Source organism: Ursus arctos, unplaced genomic scaffold, assembly GCF_023065955.2.
Source record: "Ursus arctos isolate Adak ecotype North America unplaced genomic scaffold, UrsArc2.0 scaffold_11, whole genome shotgun sequence".
In the NCBI taxonomy this organism is placed as follows: Eukaryota; Metazoa; Chordata; class Mammalia; order Carnivora; family Ursidae; genus Ursus; species Ursus arctos.
In genome coordinates this window covers 17,753,145-17,778,404 of record NW_026622775.1, presented here as the reverse complement: position 1 = coordinate 17,778,404, position 25,260 = coordinate 17,753,145, and the positions used below count along the sequence as shown (strand labels likewise).

The following is a 25,260-nucleotide window of genomic DNA, read 5'->3' as shown; positions in this document are numbered from 1 at the left end:
AAACAGACTCTTTAAGTTGTTTAATTCTTATTTCTTAGACTCTTTCTACTTAAAAGTGTGATCTTAAGATCAACATTATTGGCATCTCTTGGAAGTTATTAGAAATGCAGAATTTCAGGTCTTTTGAATCTGAATCTGCCTTTTAACCCATTTCCTAAGTGAATCCTGTGCACATTGAAAGTTGAAAAGCACTGCCCTCAGCTAGTTTCTAGAGATTTCTTTGATTATTTTCTATTAGTTAGTTCTAAGGTATTTAATCATTTTCTTAGAATGTTTCTTAAATCTTTTATCCTAATCTCTTCTAAGACCATTTCATTTGTTTATATATCCAGCGTGGCTCCTGTTAGCATTTTCAAACATGAACATGTTTTCTATTCCTCTAAAAAAAAAATTTTTTTTAATTTCCCACCAAATCTTCATATCATCTCGAATTTTCATTTATTCATCTACTCCTAGTTGATCTATTAATTTTAGCCTCTATATTCTAATTCATTTTGTTCATAGTTGGCCAATTAACCATAGTAAAACTGCTTTCTTTGGGTCATTTCTCTGAGATTGTGATAACCTGTACAGCAAATTCAAATTTCTTTGCTTACGTTTAGATAAAGTTCTTGATAATTTCATTCTGTTCATCTAAAGTATGTATCATGTTTCCAAAAGAAGTTTGGACGAGCACACAAGCTCATTTGTTGTTTCAAGAAACATTTTAAGCGTATAAGCGTGTTAAAGTGGGTAAGAGATGTAAAAAGTAGAAATATTCCTATTTTTCTCAGTGTTTAGTAAGAACTTCACATATATATAATAAGGATATGGATTTTTTGTTAGTTATGTATGTTGCAGATTTTTTTTAGTTTTGGTTTGGGTTTTTTTGTTTCTGTTTTTGTTTTTTTTTGCTTCACTTTGTTTTTAGCACTTTTGATGTTTTAAAAAAAAATTTATGAAATAAAATGGGTTCCATATGGTAAAGTGGTTTGATTTTTATGAAGTAAAATAAGTAAATACTTTTCTGCCCTTAAAAATACCTTTTAAGGGGTGCCTGACTGGGTTGGTCAGTAGAGCATGTGACTCTTGTTCTCAGGGTTGTGAATTAAAGTCCCATGTTGGGCACAGAGCTTACATTAAAAAAAAAAAATACATCTTTGAAGTATATTTTGATTGGTTGCCTATTTACCCTACAGTTGTTCTAGTTATGTCTTTGACCATACTATATATAATTGTCTTAAATTTTAACTCAACTTCTCTCTTTCATGTTATTCTAATCTCAGAAATATTTTTTAAAAATTTTATTTATTTGAGAGAGAGAGTGTGAGAGAGGGCACAAGTGGGGAAGTGAGGGAGAGGTAGGCTTCCCTCAAGCAGGGAGCCTGATGTGGGGCTGGATCCCAAGACCCCAGGATCATGACCTGACTCGAAGGCAGATGCTTAACTGACTGAGCCATGCAGGTGTCCCTCTAATCCCAGATATAGTCTGATGTTATTTTTTTCTACTATACACATATAGTTAAATATAGTCATTGGTAATAAAATAGAATTTTAAGTGCTCACGTAATTGCTTAAAGAAAAATAAGTATTAAGAGAACTAATTATATCTTACTTGTTATCTAGAAGAAAGATTTGGAGCTTTCTAGAAGCTGCTGACCTTTTACAATTATGACTCATGATTTGAATACATAGAGACTGTGATAGATTGGGGCGCCTGGGTGGCTCAGTCGGTTAAGCATTTGCCTGTGGCGTAGGTCATGATCCCAGGTCCTGGGATCCAGCCGCCATTCGGGTTCTCTGCTCAGCGGGGAGCCTGCTTCTTCCTTTCCCTCTGCCTGCCTCTTCCCCTGATTATGCTCTATCAAATAAATAAAAATCTTTAAAAAAATAAATTGTGATAGATTGAATTATTTGTTTTTGATCTTCATCTTTCTATGTATTCTTGGTCTTTGCCGTATGATATTGCAGATCCTACTAGAGGAGAAATATACTTCTCTGAGTTTTTCCATTTGGCTCAACCATGTGATTAGTTTTGGCCAGTGGGATGTCTGTAGACATGATCCAAACAGAGGCTTAATATGTGCATGAGTAGTTGGGCTAATCCTCTTTGCTTCTGTTATCACCATGAGAAGGACATGTCGTGGCTAGCTTTTCGGTTCAGAGAGGATGAGAAAGGTGTGGAACCAATAATATACCACTATTGTAAAAAGAGCTAATGATAAAAAAGCCAAGGAAATAATATTTCATATAAGAAATCCATAATTTTCACCAAAAATTTTAAAATCATCAATTCCTCAATTCCATTCAACCCCTACACTCAATCCATTAACTACTTTTGTTTTATTTCAGTGATAAAATACCTTCACTTCTCTGCAGCCGCATTTCTGCTACTTCTATTCTTTCTTGTGTAGATTCCTGCACTGGCCTCCCAGCGTGGTCTTCTTGTTGCTATTTTGTTTGTCCCTCTTATCTTCACAAAGCAGAGTATCAGATCATATTACTTACCTGCTTAAAATCTGCCAATAGCTTCTCACTACCTTTAGAATAAAATCTAAGCTTTACATGGTCCTGTCTTTGCCTAGCCTTTGACCTCAGCTTGTACTACTTTCGTCTCTGTTCATTGCTCTTTATCCACATCATTACCCTTACTCTATTTTGAAGCAGGTCCAGTTCCAGCCTGCGGATTTTTATATGACTGCTTGCTCTGGTATCACTTGGATGCCAGCTTTACTGTTCTCTCCTCAGAGAGCCTTTCCTCTCCATTAGTCTTTACGAAGTCTCCCCACTCAGTCAGTGTCTTAAATCAGATCATCCCACTTTGTTTTCTTTATTTTTTAATTTTCAGTGTCTATCATGATCTGAAATTATTTTGGGCATTTGTTTACTTTGACTTTATGCCTACCTACTGGAATGAGCAGACAATGTGCCTGTCTTGTTCCCTTTCTTTCTCCAGGGCATAGACTATAGTAGAGACTCAGTAACTATTCCTTGAATTGAGGAATAATTATATTTTAACTTAAAACATTATAAATTTGCTCACATTGATAATTTGTGTTGCTCTAGCCACATTCAGTTTTGAAATAGTACATGTTTTTCTGTGGAGCAATTTATATATAGAGATTGTATAGTTTAGATGACAAGGATCCATTTGAACCAGTATTTTTTATTTTATTTTATTTTATTTTATTTTATTTTATTTTATTTTATTTATTTTTTTTTTTTTAAAGATTTTATTTATTTGACAGAGATAGAGACAGCCAGCGAGAGAGGGAACACAAGCAGGGGGAGTGGGAGAGGAAGAAGCAGGCTCATAGCGGAGGAGCCTGATGTGGGGCTCGATCACGCCCTGAGCCGAAGGCAGACGCTTAACCGCTGTGCCACCCAGGCGCCCCAGTATTTTTTATTTTATTTGTAGTTTCTTATAATGCATGTTGAAATTGGTTTTTATAAAATGGAAGGCTCTTTAACAACATCAGTTTGCTGTTATATGATGTGAATCATGAGGCCACCTTTTCCTGCTCTGCCATAAATCCCTAGCTTCATCTGCGTTTCATAGTTTCATTCTTATAAATCTTTCTGAGATTATCATTTAAAATTCATATTCATTAGAAAGGAGAAAAAAAGTTTTGTAGCCTAAATCTCAATTATTATGTTTATTAATAGCTAATTTACTAAAGAGAGAAGCAGCTTGCAAATGCTGTACTTCACAGGAATTGAAGCATAAAAATGGCACCAAGTACAGGAAATGGTTGCAGAAAAAGAATTTGTGGAGAAAATGATAGATTGTTCCTACCCCTGAAGCGTTTGAGTTACACAAGGAAGTAAATAAAACAGGAAAACAAATATGCATCTACCTACCTATTTTGCCGTATTTGCTTTAAGTCTGAGTTTTCCGTTTTGTTTTGAAGAAAAAAATAAACCACATTTGAAGCCTTCCAGGTATCTAAGTTTGATCTCACACCCCATAAGATGACCCCGCTTATGGACTGTCTGGAATGTCTTTTATATCTGTGTAGTTTGACTAACAGCAATTTGACTACATAGGGGGATATGTATGTGTATTCACGTACTTGTTATATGCTCAAGTTTTATACATTTTTGATTCCGTATCAGCAGTTCTCAAAATTTTTTTATTTTAGGTTTTCTTAGCACTCTTAAAAATAATTAAGGACCTCAAAGAACCTTTGTTTATGTGGGTTATATATCAGTATTTGCTGTATTTGAAATTTAAAGTGATAAATTTTAAAAATATATGCTAATAAATATTTAATAATGAATTCATTACATTTAACGTAACATTTCAATGAAAGAATATATATTGTCAAGGACCAAAAAAAAAAAAAAAACCAAACCCAAAACCACATACTTTTTTTTTTTTTTAAAGATTTTATTTATTTATTCGACGGAGATAGAGACAGCCAGTGAGAGAGGGAACACAAGCAGGGGGGAGTGGGAGAGGAAGAAGCAGGCTCATAGTGGAGGAGCCTGATGTGGGGCTCGATCCCAGAACGCTGGGATCATGCCCTGAGCCGAAGGCAGACGCTTAACCGCTGTGCCACCCAGGCGCCCCCAAAACCACATACTTAAACGAAGGCCATTGTTTTACATTTTTTACAACTCTTTCTAATATTAGGCTTAATAAAAGACAGTTGGTTTATCATATCTGCTTTTGAATGCAGCCTCTGGAAAATTCCACTGCATCCTTGAGAGATAACTAGAGTGAAAAGGCAAATCACATCTTAGTTTTTTTCTTACCCTGAAAGGTTCTAGGGTATAGGAAACCCTTAGTGATCCTCAGGCCACACTTTCAAAACCACTCTTCTATTATAAATTGCATTGTGTTGCTGGCAGTATTCTGCAATATTTTCTGTATAACTTTTTTTTTATGTTATCTATGTTGTTATATGTGGATCTGCAGGATTCATTTTAACTACTATACAACATATAATTCCAGTCTTTATGCTATAATTCATTTGTTGTTGTTTTGTTGATATTCCTTCAAAGATGTACTCAGCCCTTTTGGTGGCACCTAGGTGGCTCAATTGGTTAAGTGTCCGACTCTTGATTTCTGCTGAGGTCATGGTCTCTGGGCCATAGGATCGAGCCCCGCACTGGGCTCTGTACTGAGCATGCAGCCTACTTAAGATTCTCTCTCTCCCTTTCCCTGTCTCCCCACCCGACTTGGGTGCATGGGTGTGCTCTCACTCCCCACCCCCACCCCACATCCCCACTCCCAAAAAGATGTATTGAGATTTTAAACTTTTTTAAAACCGTGCTGCTAAGAACATTCTCTTATGGGCATATATACTAAGAATGAAATAGTGAAGGGTGACTCCAAATTGCATAGTTAGAAATGAAATTTGGGATCATAGGGTATGTATATCCATCTTCAACTCTGTGAGATAGCACCAAACTAACCTTAAAATTGTGTCAGTTTATCCTTGTATAGTGTTGTATATTTGAGTTTCCATTACTCTTTTAGGTCACTGAAACTACATTGTCATAGTTCTTTATGTTTCAGAAAGTGAATGTGAAATGGTATCTTATTATTTTAGATATCTTTGATCCTATGCCTTGTCATTTTGTTTGTAAAATTTCTGTTTTGAAATGTAAAAAATGAGTATTTTTAAAATTATTTCCTTTTTGTTTTATCCTTTTTGGGTCTTAATATTTAAAAACTTGTTCTCTACTTGATTGTTCTACTGGCATTTGTTGAGTGGCATGTCTTTCACTATTAATCTGTAATACTACCAGTGTGAGATACAGACATGTATGTATGTATTTTTGAGTTCTCACTTATACTTTGGTCCATTCATTCATTCATTCATTTAACAATTAGGTATTGGATACTAGGAATGTACCAGATGCCATTCTTAATACTGGGGTGTATTAGTAAAAGTGGAAATGTCATCCATGTTTATTGAGCTTACATTTTTTTGGATTGGAGTGGGTGGTTGGTTGAAAAATAAAATATTAATAACATACTATATAGCATATCAATTGACAGTAAATGCTGGTGGATAATCAAACTAGAGTAAGGAGGATAGTACTAGGGAGATTGTGGGAGATTGTGGGATGCACTGGGTAGATTATGAGAGAAGGATTAAGTTTTTCATAGGGGAGATTAGGGCGTTGTGAAGGAAGTTTCTGAAAAGAACATTCCAGACTGAGGAAATATCAAGTGCAAAGTCCTGAAGTGGAACTTGGTGTAATACCATCCAAGAAAAGTAAGGGAGCCTGTGTGGCTAGAACAGAGTAAGCAAGGGGGGATATGTGTAGGACCCAAGTAGAGAACAGGATCCATACAATGTACGGATTTCAAGGCTGTTGTAAGGACATTTATTTTTACTTTCAGTAGTTTGGAAGACATCAAGTCTTTTAAACGGAGTACTAACATCATATGGATTAAGATTTTAAAGTATCACTTTGGCTACTTTGTTGAGAACTGGGTTGGTGAAGGTGGAAGCAAGGAAATCAGTACCTGGCTAGTGTAGAAATGGAGGTAAGAGGCAGTGGTGCTTGGACTTGGGTAAAGTGGTGGAGGTAGTGAGAATTGTTCTGTTTTGATTATTTTTAAGATTGATCTGAAAGGACATGGATGTTGAGTATGCGAAAAACAAAGAGGAGTAAAGGACGATTCTAAAATTTTGGCCTGAGAAACTGGAAGGATGGGATTGCCCTTTACTGAAACGGAGAAGACTAAGGGAACCACAAGTTGAGGGTTAGAGGTCTGAAGTTTTGGTTTTAATATGTTCAACATTAGATACCTAAGCAGAGAAGTTGAGTAAGTAGTTAGATTCACAAGTCTAGATTCAGAAAAGAGGTGCTGGCTGTATATATAAATTTCGTGGAATATAGATGGTACTTAAGGGCATTAATAAACATACGTAAAAAGTGAATGTAAATAGAGAAAGAGAAGATTCAAGGTCTGAATATTGGTATATTTCAAAATTGAAAGGTTGAGAAGATGTGAAGAGTAGCTATTTTGGTAGAAAGAGAGAGCCAAGTTCTATAGGAGTGGGGTATAGCGGTGGAAGAGCTTCATTTCAACCTTACAAAACATTACACAAATAATGCAATAAATTAATTTGAGATATGATAAGCACTATAAAGAAAACAGTTGAGATGGAATGTTTAGAGTAACAGTAGTAAGTAACGATGAAGTCTTCTTAAGACATGGTGATCAGGGAAGGTGTCTTTCAGGAGCAACGTTTGTGTTGAAACATAAAGGATAAGAAATTCTGTACGGGGGAACTTTGTAGGCAGAGGGAGTACCAAGCGCATTGGCTTGGGGAAAAAAAAAGATATGTTTGCTGTTAGAAGTGAAAGGAGAGCATTGTGACTGGAGCAAAAGGGAGGACTTAGGAATGAAACCTAAGATTTTGGCTTAACAAACTAGGAGATAATGGGGCACCTGGGTGGCTCAGTTGGTTAAGTATCTGCCTTCAGCTCAGGTCACCATCCCAGGGACCTTGGGATTGAGTCCCAGGTCAGGCTCCCTGCTCAGCGGGGAGTCTGCTTCTCCCTCCTCCTGCTTGTATGCTCATTCGCACACACTCTCTCTCTTTCTCTAATAAATAATATCTTTAAAAGAAAAAAAGAAACTAGGGTATGATGAGATACGCAGTAAGTGACATGGGAAAGGCAGGTGGGGAAGAACTTATTTGGGTGACATCATATGATAATTATCTTTCTCTGATTGACTTATTTCGCTTAGTGTAATACTCTCTGGTTCCATCCACATCATTGCAAATGACAAGATTTCTTTTTTTTGGATAGCTGAGTAGTATTCCTGTGTGTGTGTGTGTGTGTGTGTGTGTGTGTGTGTGTGTGTGTATACCACGTCTTTTTTATCCATTCATCTGTTGATGGACATCTGGGCTCTTTCCATAGTTTGGCTATTGTGGACATTGCTGCAATCAACATCGTGGTGCAGTGCCCCTTCGGATCACCTCTTTAATCATACTTGAGGTGCCTGTGGGGCATCCACACAGGAGATAGATAGCAGATAGTTTGGGGGATTTTTGCTTTTGACTTTAGGATGAGGTCAAGGCTAGAAAAAATAGCTCAACATTTTTAAAGCCATATATTGGCTTCTGGTTATAATATGACTGAGTAAGGCATGGAAAATAGTACAAAAGCAAGAAGGTAAAACTATGAGAGAACTATAAGCCCAAACCTCAATATAATGTGGAAGTTGATATCAAATTGAGATGCAGACAAAATTGGCAGAGCGTTTTTTCTTTAAAATAAGCACATACCCTGAATATCATCAAGAGTATATAAAGGCTCTTATTTGGAACCATGGAGACAGGTTATAAACTTATGCTGGAAGTTCCCCTGGACCGTGTTAGGCAGAAAGGAAGAACAAAGAGGGCAGGGAAGAATGAGTCAGACATTTGGGGGTAGTTCGGGAGGGGGTTGTGGTGAGAAACCCTGCCTTATGTGTAACCCCACAGCCTCTGATCTTAATTGGCTGGGGAGAAGTAGAAGCTCAAAGAAATTTTTCATGCCTGTAACTCTGAGTCATAAGGAGAATTCTTACAAGCCTGGACACTGGATACTAACCTGCAATTGCTGGTCCAGAGGGAACTTCTCTTACTGAAGAAGAGCTGTCGTAGATACATAAAAATATATCTCAAGAACAAAAGAGGAAGGAATCCGAGAAGCAGAGCCCAAGAAACACTCACCAGAAAAATGTTGTCATAAAACAAAAGAAATCTATGGCCAAACATATAGCCTTAAATGAAAATATAATTAATAAGCAATTGCCTGAGTTAAACAGTTACATGAAGCAGAAATAAAAGTGCTTGGAGAGGGATGCCTGGGTGGGTCAGTCGCTTACGCGTCTGCCTTACAGCTCAGGTCATGATCCCAGGGTCCTGGGACCGAGTCCTGCATTGGGCTACTTGCTTGGGGGGAAGCCTGCTTCTCCCTCTGTCTCTGCCTGTCACTCCCCCTGCTTGTGCTCTCTCACACGCACTATCTCTTTCTGACAAATAAATAAATAAAATCTTTAAAAAAAAGTGCTTGGAGAAAAGATGGTAAGACGGTGGAATGAGATGAAACATACCCAAAATATATATGAGGGTTTACTCTGTGAAAAGGAAGATATTTCAAATCAATAGGAGAAAGATAATTTCATAAATAGTTTTGGGATATCAGTGGGGCCATGTGGAAAAAAGAATTGGAACCCTAGGTCACGTCTTTATGTCAGAATTAATTTGATTAAAAAATGAAATGTTCAAAGCTTTTGAAGAAAACATGAGGAAATATTTTTTAAGCTTAGAGTTGGGAAGGCCCCTCAGAAATGTGACATAAAACTCAGGAATCATAAAAGAAAAAAAAAAACTCTGATATATTATCTGTATAAAAATAATAAAAGAAACTGCATGTCAAAAAAATACCTTAAAAAGTCAAAAAGAAAAATAACAAAGAGTGGAAAAAATTAGCAACAAATGTATTTTCTTAATACTAAGGAGTCCCAAAAAGAGAAAAATTGACAATCTTTTGTAAAATGGGCAAAGGGATATAAAGACACAGTTTTTTTAAAGAAAAAGAAATATGGGGGCGCCTGGGTGGGTCAGCCATTAAGCGTCTGCCTTCGTCTCAGGTCATGATCCCAGGGTCCTGGGATCGAGCCCCGCATCAGGTTCCCTGCTCAGCAGGAAGCCTGCTTCTCCCTCTCTCATTCCCCTTGCTTGTGTTCCCTCTCTCGCTGTCTCTCTCTGTCAAATAAATAAATAAAATCTTTGAAAATAAATAAATAAATTAATTGATTAAATAAAATAAAAAATAAACAGAAATATGACTCCTAGGCATATGTGAATGTGATTGGCCTCATGATAAGCAAAATGTAAATTAAATCTACAGTGATGCCTTTTTTTTAATGTATATGTGTAAAAATTAAACAGGCAGTCTTACATAGCTGTTGGGAATATACATTTATGTAATTTTTAAGGAGGGTATTTTGTCAGTTACTACCAAAGTATATACAGGTATGCCCCTTAACCTAGCAACTGTAATCCTAGTAATATATCTTACAGATGTGCTTATACTTTGCAGAATGATATGTACAAGAACACTGTAGACTTTGACTGAACCATATCAATAATCATATTAAATGTAAATGGTAAATATCCTAATTAAATGGCAGTTTTTCTGCTTGGAAAAATGTTAAGATCTAATTATATGTTGCCTACAGTATACTTTGTATATAAAGAGACACATAGTTTAAATGGAAAAGAATGAGGAAATATATACTATGCTAACCCTAATCAAAAGAAAAAGCATACATTAATATCAGGTGATGTAAATTTTGAAGAGAAGAATATTACCAGGGATCAGAGAGGATCATTTCATAATGATAAAGGGATGAATTCCTCAAGGATATAACAATCATAATTGTTTCTAACTAATAACACAGCTTCAAAATATCAAAAATTTATACAATTTCAAGAAGACATGGACAAATCCACCACATACATTCTGATATTTTAACACTTCCGTTTCAGTAATTGATAGAGCAAATAAACAGCAGATCAGTAAGAAGAATTGAACAATATTATCACCAGATTGACCTAATTGACATTAACATAAAAAACCTGGGAAATCCCCAGATACTTGAAAACTGTACAGCTCACTTCTAAATAACCTGTAATTCAAAGAAGGAATCAAAGGGTAATTATTTAAACTACAAGATATTGAAAATACTTAAGAAAGGAATTCATAATATTAAAGGATTATATTAGAAGAAGAGTGTGAAACTTATTTAAGTTTCTATCGTAAGAAACTAGGAAAAGAAGAGCAAACAACGAGTAAGCAAATGCAATGAAATAATCATCAAATCCTATCAATTTCACCCACCAGATTTCCCTCAAATTCTTATAATATTTGCTATAATATAATTATAATTAGTAGACCCTAGTGGTTGAGGGTATAAACTAAGGTGACCAACCATGTCGTTTGCCCAGGAGTTGGGGCTGGGGAGGAGGTGCAGCTAGTTTCTCAAATCAGTGCTTAAAACTTGGAAAGTCCCAGGCAACAGTATGAATGGTCCATCCTTGTGTAGGTTCTGGAGTCAGACCTTAGACTTGAAACCTTCCTTTAACTTTGGACAAATGACTTACCCTCGTGTGCTTTGATTTCCTCATCTGGAAATGGGTATTATAATAGTACCCATCTTAAAGAGTTTATGTGAGAATCAGATGAGTTAACGGATATGTAAAGTACTTCAAGCATGTAAAACACTGACTTGAAGTTAGCAGAGGTGCCCCCTCTTTTTTTTTTTTCTTTTAAATAAGCAGTCGCCTCCCATCTCATTCTTCCCTTGTAGACTTACCTTGCTTCAGGCTTTCCTTCAAATATAACCAGTTATTTTTATAAACACAAATATAAACATACCAATTTCCTGCTTGAAAACTTCAGTAGCTCCTTAGTACCCTTAGGTCATAGTCCAAATTTCATAATAAAATTTAGAAAACCCAGTATTTACGCATTTCCCTAACTTTTCTTTCATACTTTGTTCAGTGGTCTTTCTGTTCTTTAAGACTTTGCAAGTGAGGTTGCCGCAACTAGATTTTTTTTTTGGTCCCGTGCGTTGTCCTTACCCTAGCTCTTTCTCCAGACTAAGCTTTTTTTTTTTGGCTTCCCTGAGCTCTCCCCCACCCTACCCCTATCAACAGCAAGTTAGGTTGGCCCTCTGTGTACTCCCATAGCACCGTGTATTATTTCTCAAGTGGCAGAGGTTATAGTACATTACTATAGTAGGTTATATACTATGGCATACATATTACTATAGTACCTGTTATCAACCTTCTTCTCCTAAGAGAGGAAATATATACATAAGATACGGTACAGTAAATTTTCTCAAATTTAGCATATTCCTTCTGTTAGGATTGCCCTGCTTCCTCTTAATTATAATTCATTGTAAAATTTATTGTAAATTTATTACAATTCCTGAAGAATTATAATTGGTTCTTCAAAACTAAATTCATCTGAGCACCTAATATCTGAATATTTCTCTGACCTCCTCTGCCTTTCCTCTCTACTTCCCTTGAGTTGGTCATTTATGAATCACACTGGGCATGTTACTGCTTTCTGTCATAGCACTGGGCACACTGCACTCAAGTTACTTATCTTCCATTCTAGACTACAGCAATGTCAAGTCTTTATTTAGGATTTGTTCGGGCACAGCACTATGCTAAGCCTTGGGGTATACTCATGAGCAAAACTGGCATGGTCCCTGTTTTCTTGATGCTTACAGTGTAAAGGAAGAAATAAGAATGACATTAAATTAGTAAGTCTAACATTGCAAATTTGATAGTGTTATGAAAGAAATATTTAATACTATGAAAGCATATGCATTCAATCTTGGAAAAGTGACTCTCAGGCTTACAATTGAAGATTAAGGAGGAGTTAATTGCATGGAGAGAGAAAAGAAGCACATTTTGGGCAGGGAAAACTGCAAATGAAAAGATCCTTGTGTGGGATGCCTGGGTGGCTGTCGGTTAAGTGCCTGCCTTTGGCTCAGGGCATGATCCCAGGGGCCTGGGATTGAGTCCATCATCAGGCTCCTTGCTCGGCGGGGAGCCTGCTTTTCCCACTGCCTGCCATTCCCCCTGCTTGTGCGTGCATGCGTGCTCTCTCTCTCTCTGACAAATAAATAAAATCTTTAAAAAAAATGAAAAGGTCCTTGTGTAATTGTATCTAATAAAGTCATCGAAAGAAGGCTAGCGTGGCTGGAGTAGTATTGTAAACAGGTTGCTCTGGCTGCGGTCGGCGCTCTGGGGAAGCGGTTGGAGACATGAGCATACAGAACACACAGGTGGTGATGGTGGTCCAGGTGAGAGAGATGAAGTGTGGAGTAGGCTGATGATGGTACAGACTGAGGTGGGTTTGGGAGATTTTTATAAAGAAATATTGGTAGGACATAGCGACAAATTAGATCTTGGTTGCTATGGGATTGAAAGTTTAAGAAGAGAGTTGTAGAAAGGATTATCTGTAAATTTTTGGTATTCATAACTAAATGGATTATGTCCCTTTCAGTGCCTTATTCGGCACATGACATGCTTAAGTAAATATTTGTTGAAAATGAATGAGCGTTGTTTCAGTTATGAAAAAGTTATATTCAATTGCAGTATAAATTATGAGTAGGAAGTGCATTGTTCTGTTGAATTAAACCCAATAATTTGTTCTTTAACATTGAAATTTGAACATACACCAAATGGGACCTAGATTATAGTAATTTATCTTTGTATCATCTTTTAAAATAAAATTTGTGTGTGACAAGCTCGTATAACCTGCAGTCATTTTGTAAGAGAAATAATGAAACATTTCTAAATTATATGGGACACTTGATATTTTCTTTTTATTAAAGTGGTCCCCAAAGTTTGTGGGTTTTTTTTTTTTTTTTGGTGTTTTTTTTCCTTTGCAGCACATTTTAACTTGGTTATAAGCAATTTAAGCTTTTTATTGGTGATTCAAAAAAGCCAGGAAGGGAACATTGAAATGGGGTTTCCTAAAGTTCCTACTGTCCTCCTTAATTATGCTGAATTACTAATACACACGCACTCTTACTCACACACTTTATTGTGGAAAATGTTGTTACTGAAAATGTGAACTGTTCAGCACTAATATTCTTAAAGTAAGGAACTGAAGCTTGCACAATATTTTTATTCTAAAACCTTTATTTATTCTTAAGACATATTTATAACCTATATGACTAATGTTTGAATGATAAACTAAATGTCGTAGCCAGTGACATTCAAAGTGTTCATTGGATGTGTTTTACAGATGTGTTCTGCTCCCTCTTTTGGGAATGAAGCCTCCCCAGCAAAGCCTGTATCTCCTCGTTGATTCTGTTGATGAAGGGTGTAACATTACCGAAGGTGAACAAACGTCCACCAGCTTATCTGGAACTGTTGCAGAGCTTTTAGCTGGTCACCATGAGTTCTTCCCACCATGGCTATTGCTTCTGTGTTCTGCCCGAAAACAGAGTAAGGCTGTTACCAAAATGTTTACCGGTAAGTGTAATTACTGCCATGTATGTATATTGATGTGTTATTGATATATTTCTAAACTAGCTGTCTTATCTTCTAAACTATTCTTGGCATTTTTGTACAAATGCCACATTGGCTTAATATTTTTTTTTTGTACACTTACTTCCCAGCCCTCTTTGTCACCAATATTATTATTCTGAATTAATATAGTTTTACTTTTATTCCTCCAGATTGACTTTAATAACATACTTTTTAAAATTATAACTATTAATAATATAAACAAAAAGTATTAAATTTGGTTAAAGCTTTTAATATAGGAGAAATCTGAAATATAAAATAGACTTTCTTTCCATCCATGAGCATAGCATATTTTTTTCATTTCTTCAACTTTTTTCCTAGACTTTTTTCAGTTTCCCTTGCCATGTCCTACCTAATTCTTTCTGCTTTTTGCTATTGTTTTAAGTTGAAATAGATGGGTTTTGAATTGAAATGAGTGCATTCAGAATTAGAATTGGCAGGTGTATCACCGTAGGGAAAGAACATTAAGATTTCTGCTGGGTCTAAATAGGTTTCACCCACTCATATCTGAGGATTTAACATTGTTGGAAAGAGATTTTCTCTTTCCTGATGTATTCAGTACACTAACCAGTAGCATTTTTATTAATGGCTTCAGATTAGAGTCAATTTAATGAAAATTACTTTGGCCCTTAAGCAGAATCTTGACTGCCTTTGAGGGTATTATTGTGGGCTAATGGCAATTGGTATGTGTTATGGGACTGAAGAAAATAGCCCATTTGAAACTGTTTTGTGCACAAAGAAATTAATCCTCAAGTATTTTTGAAGATTTTCATACATACTTTATCTGGTTATAAAATAATGTGTTCCATATAGAAAATATTTTAAATGACAACATACTCAAATATCAACTAACATCTTTCAGGGATAACGTATTAAGTAACCACTCTTTAACATTATGTGTTAAATTCTGTGTATGTTATCCTACCTAGTTGAGGTCATACTTATATCAATTTGATTTCCTGCTTTTTAATAAAGCGTAACATTTGTAAGCCTTTTAGTGTCACTATATTGTCTTTTTAATAACTATATTAACGACTACATAATTTACTAGTGTCTCAATGTGCCAGAATATGACTTTCTTATTATTGTACTCCTAGGTTATATTTTCCTAGTCCCTACCCTCACAGACTCTTCAGGATAATAAATAATTGCAATGAGTATCAGGTTATAAATACTGGCACACATTCTATCACTCTGTCATTCTGTCAGCAGCACTAAGAAGTTTCATACCTTGGGAAATATTTTCAGTAAGAATACAAAAGTGGTTCAACAGAGATATGGTCCAACATTTCAGTAAATCATGTTTTTATTCCCCTAAAAATGTTGAGCTTTTTTCAGCCTTATAATAATATGTTAAAGTGCTTTGATAGCAATGTATTAAATTGTGTATATTCATAATAAGAGAATTACATTTATAATGACTAGAAGTTGCAATTTTTAAAAGCAATTATTTTCAGTATCTTTAACTCAGGGTATTCATATTATTAACAGGTATTCTCAGTTCTGCTTTAATGAACAGATAACTATCATTAATGATGAACTTAATAATTTAGTCTATCTAAATTCATATTACTAAGCATTTAGATTTGGAAGAGCTTTATTTTTTAAACTGTAAGCATTTTGTGTATATTCTTTATGAAAGTGTATTTTTAGTAGTAATTTAGAGGCAGTGACAGGTAATACTCATAAATGGATATAAATATTCAGTCCCATAATTAAGGGTGTGTACATTCAGGTATGTGGATGGGAATATATAAATTTTTCACGTGAAAAAGATCAGCGTGTAAAAACAAGCAAGTGTTATTTATTATCTCTGGCAACCTTTTCTCCTTAGTCATTTGGAAGTTCAGAAACTCTTACCAGGGTGCTTTCATGGATATGTATATAAGACTTTCTAATGTTGAGTTTAGTATCTCTCGTCATTAAAGTTGAGAGGAGCCCTGAGCCACTAATAGAATAAGAAATAGTTCCATTTGTAGATCAGAAAATGAAATCGTTTATCTGCCATTAATGCCTTTTTACAGAAGGAAGAGAGAACTGGTTTATATGCTTATAGATATTGTGGCACTTGGGTGGTACATTTGGTTAAGCAGCCGTCTCTTGGCTTCAGCTCAGGTCATGATCTCCTGGGTCACGGGATCAAGGCTCCGTGGCAGGCTCTACGTTCAGCAGGGAGTCCATTTGAAGAGTCTTTCCCTATGCCCCCCCCATGCACGCCTGTGCATGCCTGCACTCTCAAATAAATCTTAAAAATACAAATATATTCATAGGTTTTAATTTATAAGTATTGATTTGTTATTGATTTCTTTGCTAATTAGTTTATTATATTTTGAGGACTTCCTCTTCAAATAAATGGCAACTTCTGTAATCATTTTCAACTGATGACATCTACTTTTTGTCTCTAGGTTTTCGAAAAATAAGCTTAGATGACCTTCGGAAGGCATACATTGTTAAGGATGTTCAGCAGTACATCCTTCATCGTTTAGATCAAGAAGAAGCTTTGCGACAACACCTCACAAAAGAAACTGCAGAGATGTTAAATCAACTGCACATTAAAAGCAGCGGATGCTTTCTTTATCTAGAACGAGTTCTAGATGGAGTTGTAGAAAATTTTATTATGTTAAGAGAGATTCGTGACATCCCAGGAACTCTAAATGGTCTGTATCTCTGGCTGTGTCAGAGACTTTTTGTAAGGAAACAGTTTGCAAAAGTTCAGCCCATTTTGAATGTGATTCTTGCAGCCTGCCGACCTTTGACCATAACGGAATTATATCATGCGGTATGGACTAAAAATATGTCATTGACCTTGGAAGACTTTCAACGTAAGTTAGATGTCCTCTCCAAACTTCTTGTTGATGGACTAGGAAATACTAAAATACTATTTCACTATAGTTTTGCAGAGTGGCTTCTGGATGTGAAACACTGCACTCAGAAGTATTTATGTAATGCAGCAGAGGGACACAGAATGTTGGCTATGAGTTATACCTGTCAAGCCAAGAATTTAACACCATTGGAAGCACAAGAATTTGCATTGCATTTAATTAATTCAAACTTACAGTTAGAGACAGCTGAGTTAGCTCTCTGGATGATTTGGAATGGTACACCTGTCAGAGATTCCCTGTCTACTTTAATACCCAAGGAGCAAGAAGTGCTACAGCTGTTGGTTAAAGCTGGTGCTCACGTCAACAGTGAAGATGATCGCACATCGTGCATAGTCCGACAAGCCTTGGAAAGAGAGGATTCCATTCGGACATTATTAGATAATGGAGCTTCGGTAAATCAGTGTGATTCAAATGGGAGAACGTTATTGGCTAATGCTGCATACAGTGGCAACCTTGACGTAGTGAATTTACTTGTCTCCAGGGGAGCAGATTTAGAGATCGAAGACGCGCATGGACATACCCCACTTACCCTGGCTGCTAGACAAGGACATACCAAGGTGGTTAATTGTTTGATTGGGTGTGGTGCAAATATTAATCATACTGATCAAGATGGTTGGACAGCATTAAGATCTGCCGCTTGGGGTGGCCACACCGAGGTAGTTTCTGCACTACTTTATGCAGGTGTGAAAGTGGACTGTGCAGATGCTGATAGCCGAACAGCTTTGAGAGCAGCAGCTTGGGGAGGACATGAGGATATTGTACTGAATTTGCTACAACATGGTGCTGAAGTCAACAAAGCGGATAATGAGGGGAGAACTGCGCTGATAGCAGCAGCATACATGGGCCACAGAGAAATTGTGGAACACCTCCTGGACCACGGAGCAGAAGTGAACCATGAGGACGTCGATGGCAGGACTGCACTCTCTGTCGCTGCTCTTTGTGTGCCTGCAAGTAAAGGACATGCATCAGTTGTTAGTCTTCTAATTGATCGGGGTGCTGAAGTAGATCACTGTGATAAAGACGGCATGACTCCACTGCTGGTAGCTGCCTATGAAGGACATGTCGATGTGGTTGACTTGCTTCTAGAAGGGGGAGCAGACGTAGACCACACAGATAACAATGGTCGCACACCCCTCTTAGCAGCAGCTTCTATGGGCCATGCCTCAGTGGTAAACACGCTTTTGTTCTGGGGCGCAGCTGTGGATAGCATCGATAGTGAAGGTAGGACGGTCCTCAGCATAGCTTCAGCCCAAGGAAATGTTGAGGTAGTACGGACTCTGCTGGATAGAGGGTTAGACGAAAATCACAGAGATGATGCCGGATGGACACCTTTGCATATGGCAGCTTTTGAAGGTCACAGACTAATATGTGAAGCACTTATTGAACAAGGTGCTAGAACAAATGAGATCGATAACGATGGACGAATACCTTTCATATTAGCTTCGCAAGAGGGTCATTATGATTGTGTTCAAATATTATTGGAAAATAAATCCAACATTGATCAAAGAGGTTATGATGGCAGAAATGCACTGCGGGTTGCTGCATTAGAAGGGCACAGGGACATTGTTGAACTACTTTTTAGCCATGGAGCTGACGTTAACTACAAAGATGCTGATGGCAGGCCTACGCTTTATATTTTGGCCTTAGAAAACCAACTTACGATGGCTGAGTATTTTCTAGAAAATGGTGCAAATGTAGAAGCGAGTGATGCCGAAGGAAGGACGGCGCTTCATGTTTCCTGCTGGCAAGGCCATTTGGAAATGGTGCAGGTTCTGATTACCTACCACGCTGACGTCAACGCCGCAGACAACGAAAAGCGGTCTGCCCTGCAGTCTGCGGCGTGGCAGGGCCACGTGAAAGTGGTTCAGCTTCTGATCGAGCACGGTGCCGTCGTTGACCACACGTGCAATCAGGGGGCGACGGCCCTCTGTATTGCAGCGCAGGAAGGGCACATCGATGTAGTGCAGGTTTTGCTGGAGCACGGGGCCGATCCTAACCATGCTGACCAGTTTGGGCGCACGGCTATGCGCGTTGCAGCCAAAAACGGACATTCTCAAATAATTAAATTATTAGAAAAATACGGTGCATCTAGTTTGAACGGCTGTTCCCCATCTCCTGTTCATACAATGGAGCAGAAACCTCTGCAGTCGGTGTCTTCAAAAATGCAGTCCTTGACGATTAAATCGAATAGCTCTGGCAGTACCGGTGGAGGGGACACGCAGCCTTCATTGCGCGGCTTACCTAACGGGCCAGCGCATGCGTTCAGTTCCCCTTCAGAATCTCCAGATTCTACAGTCGATCGTCAGAAGTCGTCCTTGTCAAACAATTCCCTGAAAAGCTCAAAAAACTCATCTTTGAGAACGACTTCATCTACAGCAACGGCTCAAACGGTGCCCATCGACAGCTTTCATAACCTGTCATTCACAGAACAAATTCAGCAGCATTCGTTGCCGCGCAGTAGAAGTCGACAGTCCATTGTGTCCCCATCTTCCACGACACAGTCCCTGGGACAGAGCCATAATTCACCAAGTAGTGAATTTGAGTGGAGTCAGGTAAAACCCAGTTTGAAGTCGACTAAGACAAATAAAGGGGGGAAATCAGAAAATTCCAGCAAATCTGGGGCAGCTGGGAAAAAAGCTAAACAAAATAATTCTTCACAGCCAAAGGTTTTAGAATATGAAATGACTCAGTTTGATAAAAGAGGGCCTGCAGCCAAATCTGGGACTAGTGCACCGCCTAAACAGATGCCGCCGGAATCTCAGTGCAAAATCATGGTACCTGCGGCTCAGCAAGAAATTGGTCGATCTCAACAGCAGTTTCTTATTCATCAGCAAAGTGGGGAGCAGAAGAAGAGAAATGGGATAATGACAAATCCCAATTACCATCTTCAGAGCAACCAGGTTTTTCTCGGTAGGGTGTCAGTCCCTCGGACGATACCAGACAGGGGGCATCAGGAAGTGTTAGAAGGATATCCTTCCTCCGAGACGGAATTAAGCCTTAAACAAGCCCTGAAGCTTCAGATTGAGGGTTCTGACCCTAGTTTCAACTATAAAAAGGAAACACCATTATAAAAGGTAACATTTCATCAGCATAGAGAGTAAAATATCAAAAGTATTGTTCTCTTTACTAGGGATGCCCTTTTCCCGAATAGTCGCGTGGCCAATTCCCTCAGCTAATCTCTGTTCAGATGCCATCCTGTCTCTCAACAAGACCTTCCCTTAGCATCCTTGTGAAGTCGAATGGTCCCACCACCAGCACTCTCTTTTTTCCTTTCCTGCTTTTTGTTAGCCAAAGAACTTACTATTTAGCATTCTTTATGTATTTTATTTATTATTATGGTTATTATTTGTCTCTTCCCAACTTAAATGTAAAGTCTGTGAAAGTAGGGATTTTTATCTGTTTTGTTCTCTGACATATTCCACATACTTGGAATACTGTTTGGACCTATAGTCATTTCTCAGTGAAAATGTATTGAGTAAGTGAATGGATGAATGAATGAGTGAATGAGTAAATGAATGAATGAATAATACTACTTAATGGATCTCAGATTAAGAATTTCTTCCTATACCGTCATTTCCTCTCTTAAAAGCTCTTTGATGGAAGGGAGAGGACCATTTCTGTAATAGTCACATTTTGGTTTGAATAAAATAGTGTATGTAGTGCTTTAGTAGATAGGTAGTCACTGTTAATTTCCTTCCTTTTCACCCTGGAAGAAGTCAGAGATTTGATCCACAAAAGGTAATTTTTATTATGACAGATCTCTTAAGAATCTTCCAAGTACAATTTGCACACACCAAGAATAGGCGAGGAAAGAGGATAAGGTGGATGTATTGGCAAGAAGGTAGTTAGAGCCTCGTATATTTCGACGTAAGAATTATATGTTTAAACCTCAAAATAAATCATGTTTATTAAATAAAAACTTTTCCTTCCACCACAATGAATGCTTCACTCATTACATAGGGGACATTAATGAGAAAATATATACATAATTTTATATAATAGACACTTTTTCAGAAGCACATTTCTCTCAGAGATAAATCCAAAGGTTTCGTTAGGGATCTTTGCTAGTTTATCCTGCAAGTATATTTGTCTCACTTAGCTTAATCGTTTTTCATCCTGTAACAAAACTGTACTCTTTAGTATACTGAAATTTCCTCCTTTTGCCTTTTTTGTCTTTGGAGCTATATTTTAGGGGTATTTTAGGTGAAGCATTTTATTATAAATTACAAACTTCCTGTGCTTTCTGATAGTAAACGCCCTTCAATATGAATCAATGGATGACTGGTCAGATACCATTTAAACATAATTTGTGTCAAGTAGTTCATTCTGCAGTGTGATATATTTAAAAAATATTTTGTTCTGATGGTACAACCCTCTAACTCTCATGACATCTTTTGTAAAGGCAAAGTATAAATATATATTAAACAGTACAACACATGAATTAGGGTATGAATTAGGGTAAACATTTTGTGGATTCTTTAAAAGTGACTTATAAGTTGAATAATGAATCTTTAATAGATGTGTCCACTTTATGCTTTACATAGTAAGTATATATATATATAAATATAATTATATAGGGTCTTAAAACTATATGTAGTTATATAATAAGTATAATGTAGAAATTAATTTTTTTTTAACTTTTGCATTAGTTTCCTATTCTGTGAAACAGAAGACATTGTGATTGGAGTGGTTCTTCAGCTACTGGATGAAAACATAAAATGCCTGTTGATTTGCTGAAAAAAAAGGAAGAATGTGATATCTGCAGTACAGTTACCTTAATTACTGTAATGTGCCTAAATAGTAAGGCTGCCTTCTCAATGTAACCCTCTGTGCTTAAAAAATTTCATTTTGTGTGCTTTGTATTCACTACACAAGAATAAGCACTTTTGTTTTTTAAATGCAGATATTTACTGCAGTTCCCTGATAAAAGCTGAGAAAAGTTTTCAGTTAAGATTTGATAAATGTGCATGTGCCATGATCAAATATATACGAAAAGGCAGTGTTCTTTGTATTTATTTTTTTTTCTCTTTCGTGGCGAACGACACTTAAGCATATTGTTTCAGTCACATTTGCATTGTCGTAGTGGATGGCTTGTTTCTTGTATCTTTAAAAATGTTGCTCAATAAAGTAAATCCTGCAACTGTTTTATGTTCAGTGCGCCTTCAGCATTGGTTAAAAATGTGTTTCTATTTAATAATGCCACATTGAGGTGAAAAATGGTTTGTTGACAGATTTTTTAAAAATAATTCTAGTGTTTTAGGGAGCTGCTTTAAGTAGTTTAAATTTGGATTTCCCAGTAGAATCCTCCTAATCTCTGGCTAAAGATGAAAAAAAGAAAAAGAGAGGAAAAAACAGACTACAGGCAGAACAAAGTTCTGTTTCGTTCACTGGGATGCAAGTTCACCTTCCACTCACTTGTCATTCCACCTCCAAGAAGACAGACTATCATTCCTGAGGCATGAAAATTCTCAGGGACAAAGCCATGCCTCAGGGCGTGTGTACCTAGAAGGAGATGCACCTGTCTGAGGGTAGATTTTTGATCCCTGAACACAATTCATTGACTACACTTCTCTCTTCTGTCCAGTTAAATAAGATATAATTTACCAGCGTAAATTTTCGTGCTGGCTTCTCTCTCCATTGTTTCCATCGTGTAAATCACTGCATGACCAAAACAGCCCCCACTCAAAATCAATTCAATCAGTTTTAGTGGTAGTCGATGAATATTTTTGATGAATGTAGTATGTGCGGTCCTTCACAGGTGACATCACTAACCTGTCAGTCATAGCACATGTGTATTTTTTTGTTGATATTTGGTAAACAGTAGTGATGGATTTGCACTTTTCTGTCCACCTACTCTTTCCGATTTTCTTCTTTGGCCAGTTGCTCGCAGGATAACTGGATGGCGGGGTTAAAGATGAAGTCTGTGACCAGGGAAAACAAAAGTGACTGGCTCAGATGAGCAGGGGACCCAGAGCCTTGGCCTCCTGGCTGGCCTCTAAACCAGTGAGGCGGCTTGGATTTATTGTTGAGAAGCCATGGTTGTGGGTTTGGTCTTTGAATAAGCCCTGTGAACTTTAGAAAGCCCAGAAATTCTGTTTTTCCCATGTGCTGATGATAAGAAAGAGGAATGAGGAAAGAGAATTTGGAGAATCAGCACAAAAACACTGCTACTACTGGAGAAAAATCTTGAGTAACAGAGGTCGGTAATGTCATCTTCATATTTGAAGGACACGTGATGCTTCACAGAAATAGAAACGTGTACTTGGTTGTGATAAGTATTTCACTTGAATCTTTGTGTAAGGCTTTTGTTTTCTCTTATTTTTTAAAGTCAGCAAAACACATTTTGTGTCATCAGTAAGTCATAATCAGAAATAGGAGAGAGGTTCAATCAATATTAAAGTGACATGGCAATATTGATAACTCGAATGTGAATGTTTCAAGTATTGAATTTTTGTCCCCATGGGACATTTATTAAATACACTTAATAGGACTCTTGCAAAGTAGCCTTAAAAGTGTTAATGATTCTATTGATAAATATGAATACATACTATTATTAGAACCAATCTTACTCATGTCTCGAATACAGTACATTTACATTACTGTAGAAGATGGAGCTCTAATTTCTTATTAGGTGTATTTTTCTTTAGAAAGAGAACCCTGAAAGCTGCCAGTTTTTCTATTAACCTTGAATTATTGGACTTGTATTTATTTAATTTTATTGTTTTTTACAAAAATGCACCTTGTGGCCAAAGGGCAAAGATATGACTCATTACATAAGGGATTTATGTTTTTCAAAGAGCTGAATGTTTTCATATCCATATTATGTACACTTGAAACAGTTGGTAGGAAGAGGATCTGTTGGAAAAATATGATTTTCAAAAGTAAGTATTCCTCTGGATGTTTTTGTATTGATTGTGTTTTGGAATAGGACAGAAGTGGCTTTAGTTAGGGTAAGGGTGATAACGGTGCTGAAGATGCCCTGCTTGGCCTATTTGTTTTTGTGGGGGACTTAATAGCATGACTGAAAATGGCTTTTGCTTCATGAAGAAGAGTAAAAAATAGTCCCCTCAATTTAAAATGCCTAAATAGCTATTTTAAAAATTAAAATGTTCAAATTGTGTAAATCACATCACCTGATGTGATTTACACACCTAGGATGCCATGTGCTTATAACTTTTTTAACATTCCATCTGTGCCCATTCCCTAGAAGTCGTGAGTTGATAATAAGGGAAGTGATAAAAAATACAGTAATGAAAAATTTAAAATCTGAATGTATGTAGAAAAGGTTTTGGAAGGAAAATTGACTGGAACTCCTGTGTACTGCAAAGTACAGCCAGTATCTTTTGTCTCTCTTCCTTATCCTCCACCCCTACTGGAATCCTTACCAAAAATAATTCACTACTTTAAAAACAGGAGTAAATATTTTTCTCAATATTGTTTGGCTATGCAAATGTTTGTTTTGCTTACTGTTCTCCATTTACACTTCTCAGCAAATGTAGTTGCAGACAAATGCTTTCTTTTTATTTTTTCCTTGGTTTGGGGTATGTAAATAGCCTAAAATGTACATTGAATTTCACATTGTAAAAGTTTTATTTTATTCCTTGTATTATATTAAGCAAAAATCCCTATGTATATGAAAGTGCATAATAAATATATTTGCTCTACAGAGGATATCTTGTTTTAATTTTATCCTGGAGCCAGCAGAACATGCATGACGTGTTTACAGTAAAAACAACTATTAGTTTTAAGTTGTAACTTGTTTTAAATAAATACGGAGAAAATGAATTTGGAAACATTTTACCAAAAAAAAAAAAAAATGAGCTACAAAAACTTCACCAAGGAAGGTAGAAAAACAAAAAGATCTAGACTCTCTGTCTTCCCAAGGCTTCTGTAAGGACTTAGTGTTCTTTTTCTTTTTCCCGTGATTGAAAACCATAGGTGTGCCGGACGTCAGCACGCAGGTTCACGACTCTGAAATTGCGTAAGCCTGGCAGTCGTGTGCGCGCACGCTCCTTGGCCGTCAGGATGTTATGGCCATCTCGCCTTCGATAGTTTGGAGTTTGTTGCAAGTATGATCATTCGTTTCTGTGTATTCTTCACTCGGTAAAGTTGAGTCACTTCATGATCCGTTTCTCTGACCAGAACACAACGTCGTATATATGTACGTGCTTGTGTGTGAATATATACGATACATGACTCCAGGGAGCGGTTTCTAAAAAGGCCAGTAAGGTATTCTGTGTTAGGTGATTTTATGATAGTTACAGAGTTCTGCAGTAATTACCATATATCATTTATAAATGTGTTGGATTAATAAAAAT

General features: G+C 36.9%; 1 protein-coding gene across 1 annotated transcript in view; it reads left to right on the top strand.

Annotated features, from left to right (window-relative positions):
* The window catches only part of ANKRD50 (ankyrin repeat domain containing 50), a 35,918-nt gene extending 11,308 nt beyond the window's left edge, over nucleotides 1-24,610 (top strand). Inside the window, exons 3-5 of the mRNA XM_026499297.4 lie at nucleotides 13,777-14,006; nucleotides 16,466-20,016; nucleotides 21,592-24,610. Coding sequence (XP_026355082.2) covers nucleotides 13,777-14,006; nucleotides 16,466-20,013 — 3,778 coding nt within the window. The 3' untranslated portion in view covers nucleotides 20,014-20,016; nucleotides 21,592-24,610. The remainder of the gene's footprint in view (nucleotides 1-13,776; nucleotides 14,007-16,465; nucleotides 20,017-21,591) is intronic.
* The last annotated feature ends 650 nt before the right edge of the window (nucleotides 24,611-25,260 follow it).